This window comes from Diachasmimorpha longicaudata, chromosome 1 (assembly GCF_034640455.1).
Source record: "Diachasmimorpha longicaudata isolate KC_UGA_2023 chromosome 1, iyDiaLong2, whole genome shotgun sequence".
NCBI lineage: Eukaryota > Metazoa > Arthropoda > Insecta > Hymenoptera > Braconidae > Diachasmimorpha > Diachasmimorpha longicaudata.
This window is the reverse complement of record NC_087225.1, coordinates 13,212,658-13,226,877: the sequence shown is the minus strand read 5'-3', so window position 1 is coordinate 13,226,877 and position 14,220 is coordinate 13,212,658. Positions and strand designations below refer to the sequence as shown.

The following is a 14,220-nucleotide window of genomic DNA, read 5'->3' as shown; positions in this document are numbered from 1 at the left end:
TTTTTTCTTTAGAGGATGAAATTTGAGTTGGCCTTGTGATTAATAACGAAAGCAACATCAATTAATTTTAATGTAAAGCAGCTGTTTACGTTCCTCTCGCATTTTAATAAAGAGTCTATTTTGCTTTTATGAGGGTTCTTTCTATTGCCGACCACAAGGCCAAATTAAATTCCAGCATTTAATGGAACATGTTTTTGTGAAATAATTTGAATATTGCAGTCGCGATTCAAAAACAAATCATTATGGATTTTTATGAAGCTGAGTTCCTGGTAGCTGAATATTCATAACAATTTTATGAAATAATGGTAGGGCAGGATGCACTTGTCTGTGACTAATGTTTGACGAAAAATTGTTATATCTTGGCATTTATTCTTATCACACACATATATTATATATATATAATATAGAAAAAAAATCAAACAAATAGTGATAGGGCCTCCCAATGCGTAAAAAAAATAATTTCCCTTTTTCAATAATAAATCTGCTTTCAGACTGAACTCCATACTGACCTGCACCGGCGATGTTCTCCGGAAGTTCATAAGTCTTATAATGAAGGGCTGCGACTAACCTACGACACTCAAACGGATCCAAATGTGCAGCTAAATATTCCAACTCCGAAAGATTTATGTCAATAGTACAAAAAACACTCCTGAACATCCCTAGTATATTTACAGACGTCAATAATATATTCATCATCATTAACGATGGGCGCGTAAAAATTGATTGATCACCGAACAATATCGTTCACTTGATCATTCATCTTTCAAATCCCTGTACAATGGAGAACTTGTTAATTAACGAGGTGAAGTCAAGTGAGACTCATCACTTGCTTCATTTTTTTCGCTTCTTCCCCTTCTTTTTCTTCTTCTTGCAGCAAGCGTAACATCCGGTGGGAGGTGTATCTACTGTGTTATCCACACTTGGTGCACTATCTTGTGTGGCAACGTGAACATAATCGTAGGATAATGATCGTGCACGGGGAACCGCCAAGGATGGCGGCTTCTGCTGCAGTAATTTCACTCGTGTGAGACGTCTGCCCACCTCTGGGTCGATATTCAGATATTTACTGGGAGGAAAAAATCATAAAATCATCGGCATAAGGCTCACATAACTATTCTCACCCAAAAGGAAATTCCGATTCGAAACTAAATGAATTTTCTAAATTTTTTCCACATTTGTTTGAATATTGATTTTACCTACTTCAATTTATTCTTCGGTCTGATCATGTCAATACACCGAACAATTCGACTTCTGAGGTACAAAGTGCAACAACCGGTGATTACCATTGTGCAAATCATTATGACACTCGCAACAGGTAGTGAAATCATAAATTTATGAGTTTTCAATTTTTCTCGAAGTCTATCAATTTTTTTTCTGTCCAATCTCCCCTCCCAGATGTCCTCATCTTCGACCGTAGTAGTCTGAATATTTTCAATCGTTGTGGAGTCTCTGTCTGTGGGATTGAAACTGATGGGGAATTTTCGGGGGATTCGCAATTGACGGGGGAGAGGGAAATGAAAGGTACCGTTCGAAGGGAGAGTTTTCGATAATTTCTGGCACCCTTTGATCCTCTGTATCCTGCTGATTGTCCTCCCGCAGGACCAACGAACGTTCGGGGAGGGAAGGGAGGTCCAGGAGGTCCCGTAAGCGAGCCTCGAGCGAGGGTTTTCTCATATGGCCCATTTTCACAGCGATAATCTATAAATTATCACCTCTCAATGAATTAACAATCATCACTTGAATGACGATTTAAGAAATAATATTTTCGGAGGAACTCACTTGTCGAATCATCAACAGATAAATTGCAGAGGTATAAAGCATGGAAATAATTTTTTCAAAAGGTTAAAGTACAAAAGTCACGAGCTGAAGGTGTTAATTCTGCATCGGCAAAAAATCGTTCTTCAATTGTTGGTATAATTGACAGATAAATATGTCAACTGCTAGGGTTTTGTACGGTTTATTTTTGCGATGAGTTTAACTCAATTTTATACTATTTACTTATTTATTATACAGGTGATCTGGTTGAATTTCGTAATAAATCTCTGCTTGTTTAATTGATTTGATATATTTTCAGTTCTGTTCATTAATTTGCAGGGAACATGGGAAATCACGTGTTCAGCAGATTTCAATACACTAGAGTTAGATCATTTATCGGAAAAACTTCATCCCGCAGAGTGCATGAAACTTTTAGAGGCAATGTACTCGCAAACACCCTCCAGCTCACTGACAAATGAGAAAGAAAGTTCAGAATTCCAGAATAGTTCGCAGTATTGTAGAATTAAATTAGGCGAGTGGAATCGAACCTTTCCAGGTGAGTCAAAGAATAAAACAAATCGGTCTCCTATTGATTTTCATTAATTTAACAACGGCTCTTTCCTTTCGTTGTTCGTCGGAATAAGAATAGCAAGACCCGGAATTAGGCCATTGGTGTAATTAAAAAATCCGTAAACTGAGAGTAGATCTTTTTTTGTCCAATTAAATTTTATCTATTTCATATGGAAATTTTTACAAATTACTGCAATAATAATTTTTTATTCATTCTGGAAGGGGATACCGCTCTGTCAATACACATAATCTTATATTTTTAAAAATGTACACGAGAATATCTCCAATTAATTGGATTTATATAGCACAACAAAAAAAATTATGTTATTCTAAGGAGAATTGGAATTTAAAAACTGAACCTAGATTTTTTATTATCTGATTCTTAGGGAAAGTGAATAAACTCGCCCGAATTAATCTAGAAGCAGGTCTCCGCACCCTGGGTCGTCCTGACCTCGCAAATTACGTCAAACGTAGTAGACGACTAGTGGATATTCTGAACAATGTAATTAACGCTCAAGCTTCTAACGAAAAATCGAAGTATCTCCACCGAAGAGAGTCCTTAACGAACTCTGTCAAAATGAAGGGTAGGAAGAACAAGAGCTTCATTCCACCCGGTGCAGCTCATACAGCTGTGAAAACGCATTTATCCGCTTCACCTGTTTCTAAAATTGAACACCATAACCAGGAGATGAAGAAGCACTTTATCGCACAAGCCAATAAAAAACAAGAGCCCAAAGAAGTTCGTCTTCAGGATTTTGGGATGAGATCTGAAGCTGTGGCAAGGGCTCCAGGGTAACACTACTGTTCTATCTATTTTTTTTTCAACCCTTCTGCTGATAAATATGGTAATATTCTGAGTTAAAGAACAAATGCATTTCCATGTTTTATTATTATTTTATTTTACAGATCTCAAACGCAAGCAGATCATCATCATCCATTGGACGAGCCCTCTCCAACCAGATGGATAGCCTTTGGAATTTTCATCCTCTTGATTGTAATAACCATTTTAATCACAGCAGTGATAGCAATTTACAAAAATCGCGGACACTTTCCGTGGGAGTCCGGAAAGGGAAAGAAAACCTGCGACGATCGTTGTCCTTTGACTGATCATTTCCAAAAGGTATCAGAAGTCGAGCACGGCTGGACAACGAGCAGCACTGATTACATGGGGACGCGGTGGCGTAGGGGCTCATCAATGGCATCCTCTCGCTCTCCCTCGTTGATTTGCGTGAAGGAGAGCAAGAAACGAGCGCGCAGAATAAAGCGACAGCGAGATAAACAGCAGCAGACAACGCGATTAGAGAAGAAACGCAAACGTAAGGAAGTTAAAGGGAAAAAGAAGAAGAGGGTGAGCAAGGAGACTGGGAAAAATGAACTTAGCCTTCGGGAGAAGATTGTCAATATTTTGAGGAAGGATAAACCGGACTGCAAGTGCTGTAAATGTTCATTCGGTGAAGGTAAAAATATTGATTCCAGATCAATTTAAATTTCACTTATCGTTAAAAAAATAAATTTACTACGATAACATTATTTCATCTCATGCTCATTATTATCGGACAGATGACGGAGGAAATCATCAAGTGTGTAATGACGACCATTGTAAAGAGCGAAGGATTGTAAATCTAACCGATCTCTACTCAACCACTCGTGCGAAAACCCCGAAAAAACAGAAGAAATCCAGGAAATCCAAAGAGCGAAAGAAATCAAAAGATCGCAAAGACTCGAAAGATCGTAGAATAAGTTCTCCAGAAAGCTCTCCCCGGGAGCGAAAAGACTCTCGTTTCAGAGATACATTAGCCAGGATGAGAGAGAGATCTCCCAGGTGGTCTCTTGATCATCATGACCCCGTTGAGCCTTGCACAAAGCTCACCTGCGACGCCAGGAGGTCCCCCCGTGACAGAAATTCAGTGGACTTCGATGACACATATCAGAGTGATCACCAGAACCAGAAGTCAAGGAAGTAAATGAGGTAATTATGACACATTCCTGCGACAAGCAGAGCATGCAAATGAAGGAATGACGAAAAATTAGATGTATTAAAAACCAATCAATATTAGGGAGTCATCTTGATATCGAGGCCACACGTGAGATAGCAACCGGCGCTTCCCTCTGTTATCACCCAAACTAGATCTTTCAGAGACATATATAGCTTTTGTTTAGACGCCGAAAGAATGACAAAGTTCAAGGAGAATGAGAAAGGGGATGAATCGAAAAAATAATGAAAAGCATGACCTCAGGGTTTATCAACTTCTCATTTTAGATGCGTATGATATCTTCATATACAGGGTGTCCCAAGACGCTTTGTGCGTTTAAATCACTAGCTCCAAAGTCAAAAGTAGTTATACAGGAAAATATTTCAAACCGAAGCCATAGGGATTCAAAGAGAAAAAATAACGAGAAAGATATTTTAAACAGAAGTTTTTATGTTTCTAATCTTTTCCAACTTTTTAATTTTTCAAATTGGAAAAAAATTGTCTGTCTTGCAAGGCTAATGAAGCTAATGAGATAAATATATTGGTTTTCTACATGAAAAACATTATATATTTTTTTGGATAATATTTAAAGAATCGAAAACAAAAGTTGACATTTTTTAAAGATGTGAACGCGAACAGAAATGCCGATTTGGACTTTCGTTGCATCTCGTTTCAAATTTTCTACAATATTTTCACATTTTCGTTTTTGTTAATAAGCTATTGTCCCGTACAAACATCTTGGGACACCGCGTACATAGACGCGAATTCATTTTCCTTTCATGTTGGAACATGCATGTGTATAGTCGGAAATAGAAAATACAATAACAAACATACATTTTTGCTTGCAGTCCAGTGCTTGCAGTCCACAACAATTTCTGACTGAGCAAACATCTTCGCTATATAAGTTACGATGTGAGAAAACTAGAGCCAGTAGTGACAGAATGATGAAACCCGCCGCTCTGACATTTGGTATCCTCCTCACGATAACCTTTGGTAATGGAACTTTATATATTCATTATCAATGCAATTTTTACGAGAATTGAAAGAAAAACTATTGTATTCCTAGGAAAATTTTGTTGAATTGCCATTGGACTGATGTACAAAAATTATGTCGATGCTTTTGATTTTTTTTCTGAGTGTTTTACTAGCATCTAATAGTTGATGGAATAATCATTGATACTAGTCTCACTTCTCATGCTCAACCCTCGCTACGCCATGAATATCCAAATTAGCCCTCAATTTATATTATTTTTCCTCACTTCTTCATCTTCTCTTCAAGAACTATATTGGCTTTTCGTACTTACCATATTTCTTGATTTACCAGGTGTAGTCCAAGGGGTGGATCTGCCATGGGTGACTTTAGAATTCGCATTTGGGATCGAGGAGGGAAAATTACCTGCGCAGGTGGTTCAAGGAGTCAATGCAACGACTTTCGTCCAAGACTACCTAATGCTCGTTACAAAGGCTTTCATGCGGAACATTGAGTCGTACGCCAGTCAGGTACACGAATCCATAAACTTGTGGTCATGTTCCACTGAACATCGGTATTTAAAGGATATCATAGATATTTCAAAAAAATTCGATGTTCAGTATTTCAGAACTCCAGTGATATCTTTAATAAATTACGATTTATTTACCCTAGGTTTACATTGGCACAGTCCCCATACAAGAAGAATCAAATCGTCTAACGCAAAAAATCACTAGCAGTCCATCGGACGACGTCGAAGAGAATCTGAATAACATCAATAAAATGTTCGATGATTTTATTAAAATAATGTCAACAAATATTACCAGGGATATCGATTCCTATTTGCCTGGTTTGCCTCCGAAAATCGAAGAAACTGAAGCTGATATGAGCCCCAAGACAGCAATCGAAATTATAACCAACTATCCAATACTACAAGAACGAAATTTCGCTCGGATCCGTCAATTCATGGACAATATTTATATGACTGGCTGGGCCCACGCTAGACATTTTCATATCTGGGATCAGGAGAGTATGAGAAATATGTACGGTAGAATGTTGAAACCACATTTCCTGGCGAAAAGCGACGAGATAAAAGCAAATGCAAAAATGATCGAGGGGAGAGTTTCTCCAGGCGTTTGGACCGATTTCATGACACTCAGTGAAGCCCTGAAATCAATCAACACCCGTTGATTAAACCAAATATAATTATTGTCTAGTTTCTCACCTCAACTTGACTCCTTGTGATAGTAGATATCGTATTATAAAATATTCTAGTTTTTAAGAAAAATAAATCCTGAGAAAAAATTGATCTGTTTTTATCAGAGGTCCACTTCTTATACCGTTAAAAAGACAAAAAAATTCTAGTAGCATTGCTACTTAATTTGGTTCCGAATAAATTATGTACCGAAGCAGAAAAGAAGGATTCGTGAAAAATTATTCAAACTGTTAACAATTTTTCAGGTATCTCATTCATAACGAAATTCGAGCTCTCGAGCGTTCGCAATTGATTGGGAGCCTCCCTCAGCTGCTCAGCAGGGTGTAAGGATTCTCTCTAATGGAAGTATTATTTTTCTCTGGATACCATTTTATATATTTCTATTTCTGCAAGATAGTCAAAGATATCGAGAAAGATAAAAATTCACCCGCAAGGGAAGGGCGCACACTTGCTGTGTAAGTAGAAATGGAAAAGGTCGATCAGACACGTCGCCAATCAAGAAATGCATATGAAATATAGGTCTCTCCATAATTAAAACAAAAGTAATAATAAACTCCCATATCTCTTTGGACTAAGGTTCGGTCGTTGTTGATGGAGTCAATCGTAAGCTGTCCATGTGATGAGTAGCTCCATATGGTCTCACGTGATAAATTAAATAATCAAATACATGCATCATTTGTGGCTGTATATAATGGAATGATATAGCGTAATCTGAGCAGCAATTGTGATTATTTTGATCCTCGTAATACATCCACTTCCAGAACCAGGAGTCTTTACTCAACGCCTGTGGAACGAGAAGAGTTCCGAGTGGAAGTGGAAGAAATCTCTCTCGATCAAGTGGATCTCGCGAGTCCATAGCTTTTACGCCAACTTTTTCCAAGCATTTGCCGATTTCCACATCCTCAGGACGATTACTACCATTGAAGCACTTAGTCGGATTTGGCAGTGCCTCCTGCACGAACTTCCGCAGAGATTCTCTTGACAGAACGTACCCGGAGCCACCACTCATGTAGCCTTGCTTGACGAAGGGTTTGAACCGATAGCCAAAGTACAGAGGTGCGGAGGTGTTGTAGGATGACAGCATAAACCGTAAGTTCTCAACAATCACGTATCTGTAAAAGCCATTTTTCCGACCGTAAATATCTGTTAAATTACCTGTCTCAATTTTTCTTTGACCTCAGAACGAATAACTTTAGAGGACAATTTCATTACATTTTATTCCAACAATTGAAATCCTATAGAAATCTAAGTCTCTCGTGCAGATGAAAAATTTGGAAATTGTCTTACGTGTCGTCATCGGCTTTCATGAACCAATCGGCCTTATCCTTATAATTTTTATAAATATATTTGAACGCTTCTTTGGTCTTGGGCCACAAATTATTCCGGCCTTCTCCCACTGGCAACACAACTGTAGGCAAACTGTCATCTAAATTTAAACAAAATTCGCAAAATCATCATTTTTTTAACTCATTCCTTTCATTCATGTTGTTATCCGAGCGAGGCTTCACTTAAACAGATTTGTCTCGTTTCTAAAAATTCTACTCGTGTCTCTTCTGGTCGGGGTAGCCCACAAATTTCAGGTTTTTTAGAACGAGAAAATCTCAGTGAAACCTCCTCTGGGGCTTGAGGGTAGTTTGGGGTGGGTAGGGGAAATACCTTTAGCTGAGCTCATGAATAAGAGAATGTTGCACCGATTGCCCCACGTTGCTTTGACATGAATCGCTTTGGTTTTGTGAGTCTTCGGGCCTGTCATGATCCAGCAAAGAATGCGAATTTTCTTCACCGCATCCGTAAGGTCCTTAAGGGCCGTAAACGGATTAATTATCCTGAATAGTACGGATTTAGATATAATTTACTACAATCCTCACCGCCGGTTCCGCCTTGGAGTAATGCTGGGCATACTGATGAACACTGTAATTCACGGGTAGCCGATTGATCGTGGAATTTCTCGAGAAGCTACTCAACAGACATGCTGATAGAAATGCAAACATTATCATACAAGCCAGTATGAAGATGAATCTTCGACCACCACATGCCCCTGCGTGGGAAAAATGAATTATATTGGCCATTGATTGCGGACAATCACTCGAGAAATTACAAAATAAACCGAAACCCTCCCCATTCAAATCTAAACTTAAATATTTATCAGTCTTCGTCGATTCAGCATAAATCTTCGCCCGATAAATTCAGCTGCATCGGCAGTTCGACTTCGAGAAATCGTCACCGAAATCGGGGAATTCCCGGGATGATTCGGTACAATAAATAATGAACGATATAGTGATTCTATTAAATGCATTCTTAACTCACGAGTAATCAAGCAATGCCAATGCTGCATCACGATGGTAAGTGCTCCAGTAGTCCCGACTTTCCTCTTGCACAAGTTTTTTTTACCGCAATGTAAAAATATTAACTGACATCTTTAATTGTCAAGTAAGCAAAGCCGTTGATACACAACAGGAAGTAAATAATTCTCTGTTTTGACTGACGAACGTGCGAAAATGTGTATCATTGATTTGTAAGACAGCAGATAACTATAAATATTGGTAAGTAAGGATATACTGCACGTGCTCGCGACTGCATCGTACTGAGAGATAATTCCACTCATTCTTCACAACCAGTGTCGTTATCTATTAGGATCTATTCATGGAAAAATAGGACTTTCCTTGACGATCATCATGAATGATCTCGGTAGCTGTCGATGGATACCACAGCCTGTAATTTTTTTTATGTCGCTATTTATAAAGTGCCGTACAATGAACAATTTTAGTATTCATTATCTTCCAACCAACCGATGAAATTTGCATTAATTGGTCTGAGTTCCAGAATCAATGCTGGAAGGTAGTCAATTCATTCAGCTCCAGCAATATTTTTCATGTGTTAGGAAAAATTAATCCCATGAAAAGACCAGAAAAGAATCGTTTTTTATTTCGACGCAGTGTAAATGTTACACGATTAATAGAAATGTTTAGAATGTAAAAATGATAATTGAAACAACAATGAATCATGGTGAACACTCGGTGGCTTAATCACTCGATATCGACTTTGTTTATGAATAAATGGTTTTACGATCGACTTCTGAGCGCTACGAGTTGAGAGTGGCTGAACTTCTCCTTCCGTAGCTGGTCAGCGAAGCAGTTAGTGTAATCAATTGCTCTCGATGTTAATTAATCCTGACTTTATACAGCTGTAGTACTTAAGGTAAGACTATGTAAAATTATCAAATAATATCACATTATAATAAGTAATATTGCATCCCGAAATAATGCATCGAAAATACAACAAAAAATCGACATTTATATTTTAACACGCTCATACTCTCATACTCATGCGCAGTTCGATAAAATCGCAGTAGATCATTTGAGTAATTTAATGGTATCTGCATATCGGTGTGAAGTAATTCTTGGTATTCACAGTGTATTATCAAATTAATTATTACGTCGAAAATTATAAAAATTTTCTTAGGGAGTCGTAACGCAAATACTGACTCTTTATAATGCGCCATAATTGATGTCATGATTCACATGAAGGTAAAAAAATTACAATTTTTTTCAGGAAATAAAATTCCTCAAGAAATTTATAGAACGACTGCTATTGACTATTTGTTCACAACATAAACGTATTGGAATTGAAATAAACAATCAGTGAAAATAGACATTATAGAACAATGAGGTGGAAAAAAGTTTGAGACACTCCAGAGCATGAATGCTACCGATAGTTTTGAAACTAAAGGCTAACTGAAGCAACAAAAGATGAAAATATGTTTATCCAGAACTAGAATAATAGATTTTTGCTAATCTTGCGGTAGGTCAATTGTTGGAGTGCAACAACTAGAAAGGGGAGATAACAATGATGATTAAAAAATATACACGAATCGATTTAAAATTCCCGATTCCTATCTCGGGCCCGATCAGGCTCTTACGTAGTAGTGACTAGTAACGTGACCATAAATAACAAAATCAAGAATCAGGAATTTTTATGAAAGGAAAACCGGGCATTAGTGTAAATTAAAGACAAAATGTCTAAGATTGGCTTAGAATAGACAGCTATAGATTTTTTTCACTGCCAATTATTCATAAAAATTAAAGCTATATAATAAGAAGATATTCTCGAATTAAATTCTTCAGCTAATACTCTTGAAGAATCAAAAGTAATATCAATACTGCAATTCTCTGTCTACATAATCACACAGGGAAACGGAAAATTCCGATTGCACTTTTAGGCAAGCTACAAGCATCACTGAAAATATTTTCATTTATATATCACATCTCTTAATATTTTTAATTGCAAAAAAATAACAAGTGCTTTATCTACGAATTTCTAATCCACTTCGATCAGGGATAATACATATCCTGGCATAATTATGGCATTTCTAAATTAAATTAAAGAGAGATAGATCAAGACAACAAAAATTCACTCTTTAAGTCCCACAATTGAAAACTAAAGGAACAGGATTGAATACTTTACTTATGCATCATCGAATTGGCCCTCCACAGGGGGTGAGAGGGGTTGATAGTCCCCATTTGCTCTTGCGAGAAGGATGCGCTCCCTCATCGAGGGGGGATGAATGTCGTTTGGGCAGAATATGAACTTCTTGTGACTTAGATATACGAATGTGTTTTTTACTCTCGGAGGTCGTGGATTGTACGGGTCAAACTCTTCGCTGGAATCCTCTGACTCATCCCAGTTTTGTTGAACAAGCGAAGAATTCGACACGTTCCTGAACAAATGAATATTAAATTGAAGAAGCGAATGCCAAATGCAGTGATTTGGAGATGAATTTGCTGATTTCTTGAAAAAATTAATGGAATGAAGAATTAAAACTGAATTATGCTCACTGTGATCCACTGCACGAATTCTCCCATTCATAATCAGATAGAGTACTCTCTGGCGAACTCACTGGAATCTCTTCTTTTGGTCCATTGTCCCTGTAATCTTTCACTTTATCTCTGAAATTTGTCCGCAGAACCTGGCAGGAAATGCTGTTCACCTAGAAACAATCATATTATTTCACGTCCAATTAGAATTATTCAATCAATCAAAAACAAGATGCAATAACCGAAGTCATTGGCATCGAATTCACTAAAAAGTATCTACCAATATTGTCTTACCCCAAGCTCTTTAGTATCAGCATAATTATGCTCAAAATCCAATTCCTTGAGTGACACACAGCCTTGCAGGGCCACTGGAAGCTCTGTAAAACTATTATTATAAAGATCTAAAACCTCCAAACTCTTGAGTTCTCCAAAACTGGCAGGAAGGCTCCCCAGATTATTCGCGGAAGCCCTCAGCACCTTCAGGTTTGTCAACTTCCCAATGTCCTGTGGAAGTTCCACTAGGGAATTCCTATCGACAATTAAAGTTTCGAGTTTATCCAGGCCACAAAATTCCTTAGAGAGCCACGAGAGATCATTTCCCCCCAGATCAATCCTCTTCAGTCCCGTAAATTTCCCAATGTCCTTGGGTACGAAAGACAGATACAAGTTCCTCATTTCCAGTTCCTCGAGCTCAGCAGGATTCTTAACATGCTTCAAGGGGCACTGATTAATCACATTGAACAGTTTAGATAGACTCCTGCAGTCATCATTCCCGATTTGCAGGATTCTCAGTCCAATGACATTAGCCAGAATTCTTTGCAGCTGAAAATCCTTCAAGGAACAGCTCTGAAGGCCCAGCTTTCTGATCATTGTCTTTTGATTGACCTGGGGCAGCACGAATCTGTCGAACCTGCTTTTATTAAAGATAAGTTCCTCAAGCCCTGAAAAATGTCCTGATAATATCCATTTTGGAAAGCCAGGACAGAAAGCAATTTGCTTGGCAAGTAACCACTTGAGCTTTTGACTCCTCACTGGTGTATTCAGATTGAGTCTGATGTTGCCAGAGACATCGAGGTACTCTAAATTTCTCAGACCTTGTTGAAAACAGGTTGGAAGTGTTCTGAAGTGATTGAACGACAGATCCACATGTTTCAATTGAGTCAAGGAACCCAAGGAGTCTGGCAGGGAGCTTAGACAATTTTTTGAAACGTTCAGCTGCTCCAGATGCTCCAAAGCGTGAAGGCCAGGGAGTTCGTTCAACGAATTCTCCACCAGGGATAATTTCTTGAGAGATCTGAGGCTCAAAATCACATCTGGAATCGTCATCAGTCGATTTTTGGACATGTTGAGGTCTTCCAAGTGAACTAGGAGAGACACGACGCTCGGAAGAGTGCTGAGAAAATTGTCGGACAGGTTGAGGACCCTCAGGTTACCCAGATATGTCCAGATATCGTCCCTGAGCTGCGTCAAGTTATTATTCGCAAGGGACAACTCCTGTTGCAACTCCAAGAACTCTATCATCTTCTGAGAATCATCAATCGTCCTTGAAGATTTGAATAATCTTTTTGTTTGCACGAGGTACGAGTCGGTTCCTCGTTTTCTGTGTTTTATCCGGTCGTCACTCGTTAAAGACATTCTTTTCTCTGATTTTGTTCCCTTGTGAGTAAAGTGAAGTGGTATTAAAGGTTAAGGAATGCTCTTAAAAACAGAAGAGAGCTGGCCAGGTTGAAATTAAGTCACTGTACTTACGGATTTTATCCCCTTGATCGACGTTCTACTGGGTTATTGAAATTATTTACGATGAGATCACGGTGTCGGATTACGCCTGTCGATGCACGTAGACGCGAGCCGTACTGTACGAAGCAGTTCGGGAGATCACAGAGAGCCCCAATGTTTTGAATTTTACAGCGGGGCTAGCAGCGAGTCGTGTTGTTGCTTCGAGAGCTCGCGACTACAGAATTTCGTTGTATCGACCGGCGGTTAGTTCCCTTTGTGTGCCGGGAGAACGCAGACCAAACGTTCCGCGGAGGACTCGTCCTCAGAAGAATACGTCTTCTTGTTAACATTTATAATAACAATTTGTGAACAATATACGCGTGGAGATTTTTCAATGTATGTATGCTAAATCTGCCTGATGTGAGAACCAATGAGAAGTGAATCGCTAATGGCGTCCCTCAAGAAAAGCAGTGAAGCTCTTGCACTCGTACAAGTGATTCAACTCTTACAGTTTATTTACGAATATGAACATCCAAGCTATTCCGGAAGGACTTGATAACGATTTTGTATTCATAATTCGCGATAATAACAGTTGAAAAATAGTGAATCGTGTGTCGAATGTTGTGTTGTTTGTGAAGTGTTAGTGCTTGTTCATAATAACAATTCGGGGGCAATATACGCCGGAAGATGTTCAACTGTATGTATGCTAACTCTGCCCGTTGCAAGGACAAAGGGGAGTGAGTCGCTAATGGCGTCCCTAACTCAAGAAACGCAGTGACGCTCTCGATCTCGTAAGAGTGAATCTGCCCTCACAGTTTATTTACAAATGTGGACATCGAAGGTATCCCAGGAAGCCTTGATAAAGATTTTGAAATGATAAGTGGTGACAATAACAGTCGAAGTGGTGACCATGGTGTTGAAAAGTAGTGAATCATGTATCGAGTGTTGTGTTGTTTGTGAAGTGCTAGGGCTTGTTGGAAGGTGGATGGCCGCAAATGGCTGTTCACTGAGTGCTAGAATGTGAAGTGAAACTAAGTTTGTGCTCGAATCGTGTGGTCCAGTCGGCTATTGATCAACTCATCGATTCGTGGTGGCATCTTCGTTAATCATCCGGTTGGAGAAGAGGCGTGGGGTAAGTTTGCTAATATCTTAAAGTTTGTGGTGACTTGCATCACCTAATTGCGACGTAGATTGCGTTGGTGTACTGTG

The 14,220-nt window shown here is 38.7% G+C and overlaps 4 protein-coding genes and 1 long non-coding RNA gene across 8 annotated transcripts in view; 2 read left to right on the top strand and 3 right to left on the bottom strand.

The window, feature by feature from the left end:
* Positions 1-509: 509 nt before the first annotated feature.
* On the bottom strand, positions 510-2,278 carry LOC135163676 (uncharacterized). The gene is made up of 3 exons (XR_010299175.1): positions 1,780-2,278; positions 1,197-1,698; positions 510-1,066 (listed from the first exon to the last, which is right to left on the bottom strand). It is a non-coding gene; the product is annotated as an uncharacterized LOC135163676 (long non-coding RNA).
* Positions 1,932-6,685, top strand: LOC135163551 (uncharacterized). 2 transcript variants are annotated; one of them, XM_064123084.1, is made up of 8 exons: positions 1,932-2,013; positions 2,095-2,311; positions 2,745-3,117; positions 3,232-3,782; positions 3,886-4,294; positions 5,147-5,291; positions 5,623-5,798; positions 5,941-6,685. In XM_064123084.1, exons 1-5 carry the CDS (start codon positions 1,969-1,971, stop codon positions 4,287-4,289), a joined length of 1,590 nt encoding a protein of 529 aa, XP_063979154.1. In that variant the 5' UTR covers positions 1,932-1,968; the 3' UTR covers positions 4,290-4,294; positions 5,147-5,291; positions 5,623-5,798; positions 5,941-6,685. The 2 variants fall into 2 exon arrangements, with proteins under 2 accessions (XP_063979154.1, XP_063979145.1); XM_064123075.1 differs by having other exon boundaries at positions 2,712-3,117.
* LOC135163567 (glycoprotein-N-acetylgalactosamine 3-beta-galactosyltransferase 1-like) lies at positions 5,908-8,967 on the bottom strand. 2 transcript variants are annotated; one of them, XM_064123121.1, is made up of 5 exons: positions 8,789-8,967; positions 8,350-8,519; positions 8,138-8,279; positions 7,769-7,907; positions 5,908-7,593 (listed from the first exon to the last, which is right to left on the bottom strand). In XM_064123121.1, the coding sequence occupies exons 1-5, from the start codon at positions 8,814-8,816 to the stop codon at positions 7,053-7,055; spliced, it is 1,020 nt and encodes a 339-aa protein (XP_063979191.1). In that variant the 5' UTR covers positions 8,817-8,967; the 3' UTR covers positions 5,908-7,052. The 2 variants fall into 2 exon arrangements, with proteins under 2 accessions (XP_063979191.1, XP_063979182.1); XM_064123112.1 differs by lacking the exon at positions 8,789-8,967 and having other exon boundaries at positions 8,350-8,619.
* Positions 8,968-9,218: 251 nt separating this feature from the next.
* Positions 9,219-14,220, top strand: part of LOC135163582 (uncharacterized) — a 68,544-nt gene continuing 63,542 nt past the window's right edge. Inside the window, exon 1 of one of the 2 annotated variants that reach the window (XM_064123185.1) lies at positions 9,219-9,679. The gene's annotated coding sequence lies outside the window, so the exon portion shown is untranslated. Of the gene's footprint in view, positions 9,680-13,553; positions 14,144-14,220 lie in introns of those variants that run through there. The other variant, XM_064123177.1, reaches the window with a different exon arrangement.
* Positions 9,384-13,186, bottom strand: LOC135163528 (leucine-rich repeat protein lrrA-like). The gene is made up of 4 exons (XM_064123031.1): positions 13,045-13,186; positions 11,590-12,951; positions 11,317-11,468; positions 9,384-11,198 (listed from the first exon to the last, which is right to left on the bottom strand). Exons 2-4 carry the CDS (start codon positions 12,928-12,930, stop codon positions 10,946-10,948), a joined length of 1,746 nt encoding a protein of 581 aa, XP_063979101.1. The 5' UTR covers positions 12,931-12,951; positions 13,045-13,186; the 3' UTR covers positions 9,384-10,945.

Excerpts from the sequence above, each read along its gene's own strand:
- LOC135163551 (XM_064123075.1), top strand. The coding sequence starts at position 1,969 with ATGAGTTTAACTCAATTTTATACTATTTACTTATTTATTATACAG. Across the intron at positions 2,014-2,094 it reads TTTACTTATTTATTATACAG|GGAACATGGGAAATCACGTG; the intron begins GTGATCTGGTTG and ends ATTAATTTGCAG. Across the intron at positions 3,118-3,231 it reads GCTGTGGCAAGGGCTCCAGG|ATCTCAAACGCAAGCAGATC; the intron begins GTAACACTACTG and ends TTTATTTTACAG.
- LOC135163528 (XM_064123031.1), bottom strand. The coding sequence starts at position 12,930 with ATGTCTTTAACGAGTGACGACCGGATAAAACACAGAAAACGAGGAACC. Across the intron at positions 11,469-11,589 it reads CTGATACTAAAGAGCTTGGG|GTGAACAGCATTTCCTGCCA; the intron begins GTAAGACAATAT and ends GATTGTTTCTAG. Across the intron at positions 11,199-11,316 it reads AATTCGTGCAGTGGATCACA|GAACGTGTCGAATTCTTCGC; the intron begins GTGAGCATAATT and ends TCATTTGTTCAG.
- LOC135163567 (XM_064123112.1), bottom strand. The coding sequence starts at position 8,550 with ATGGCCAATATAATTCATTTTTCCCACGCAGGGGCATGTGGTGGTCGA. Across the intron at positions 8,280-8,349 it reads ACTCCAAGGCGGAACCGGCG|GACCTTACGGATGCGGTGAA; the intron begins GTGAGGATTGTA and ends ACGGCCCTTAAG. Across the intron at positions 7,594-7,768 it reads ATGAAAGCCGATGACGACAC|ATACGTGATTGTTGAGAACT; the intron begins GTAAGACAATTT and ends TGGCTTTTACAG.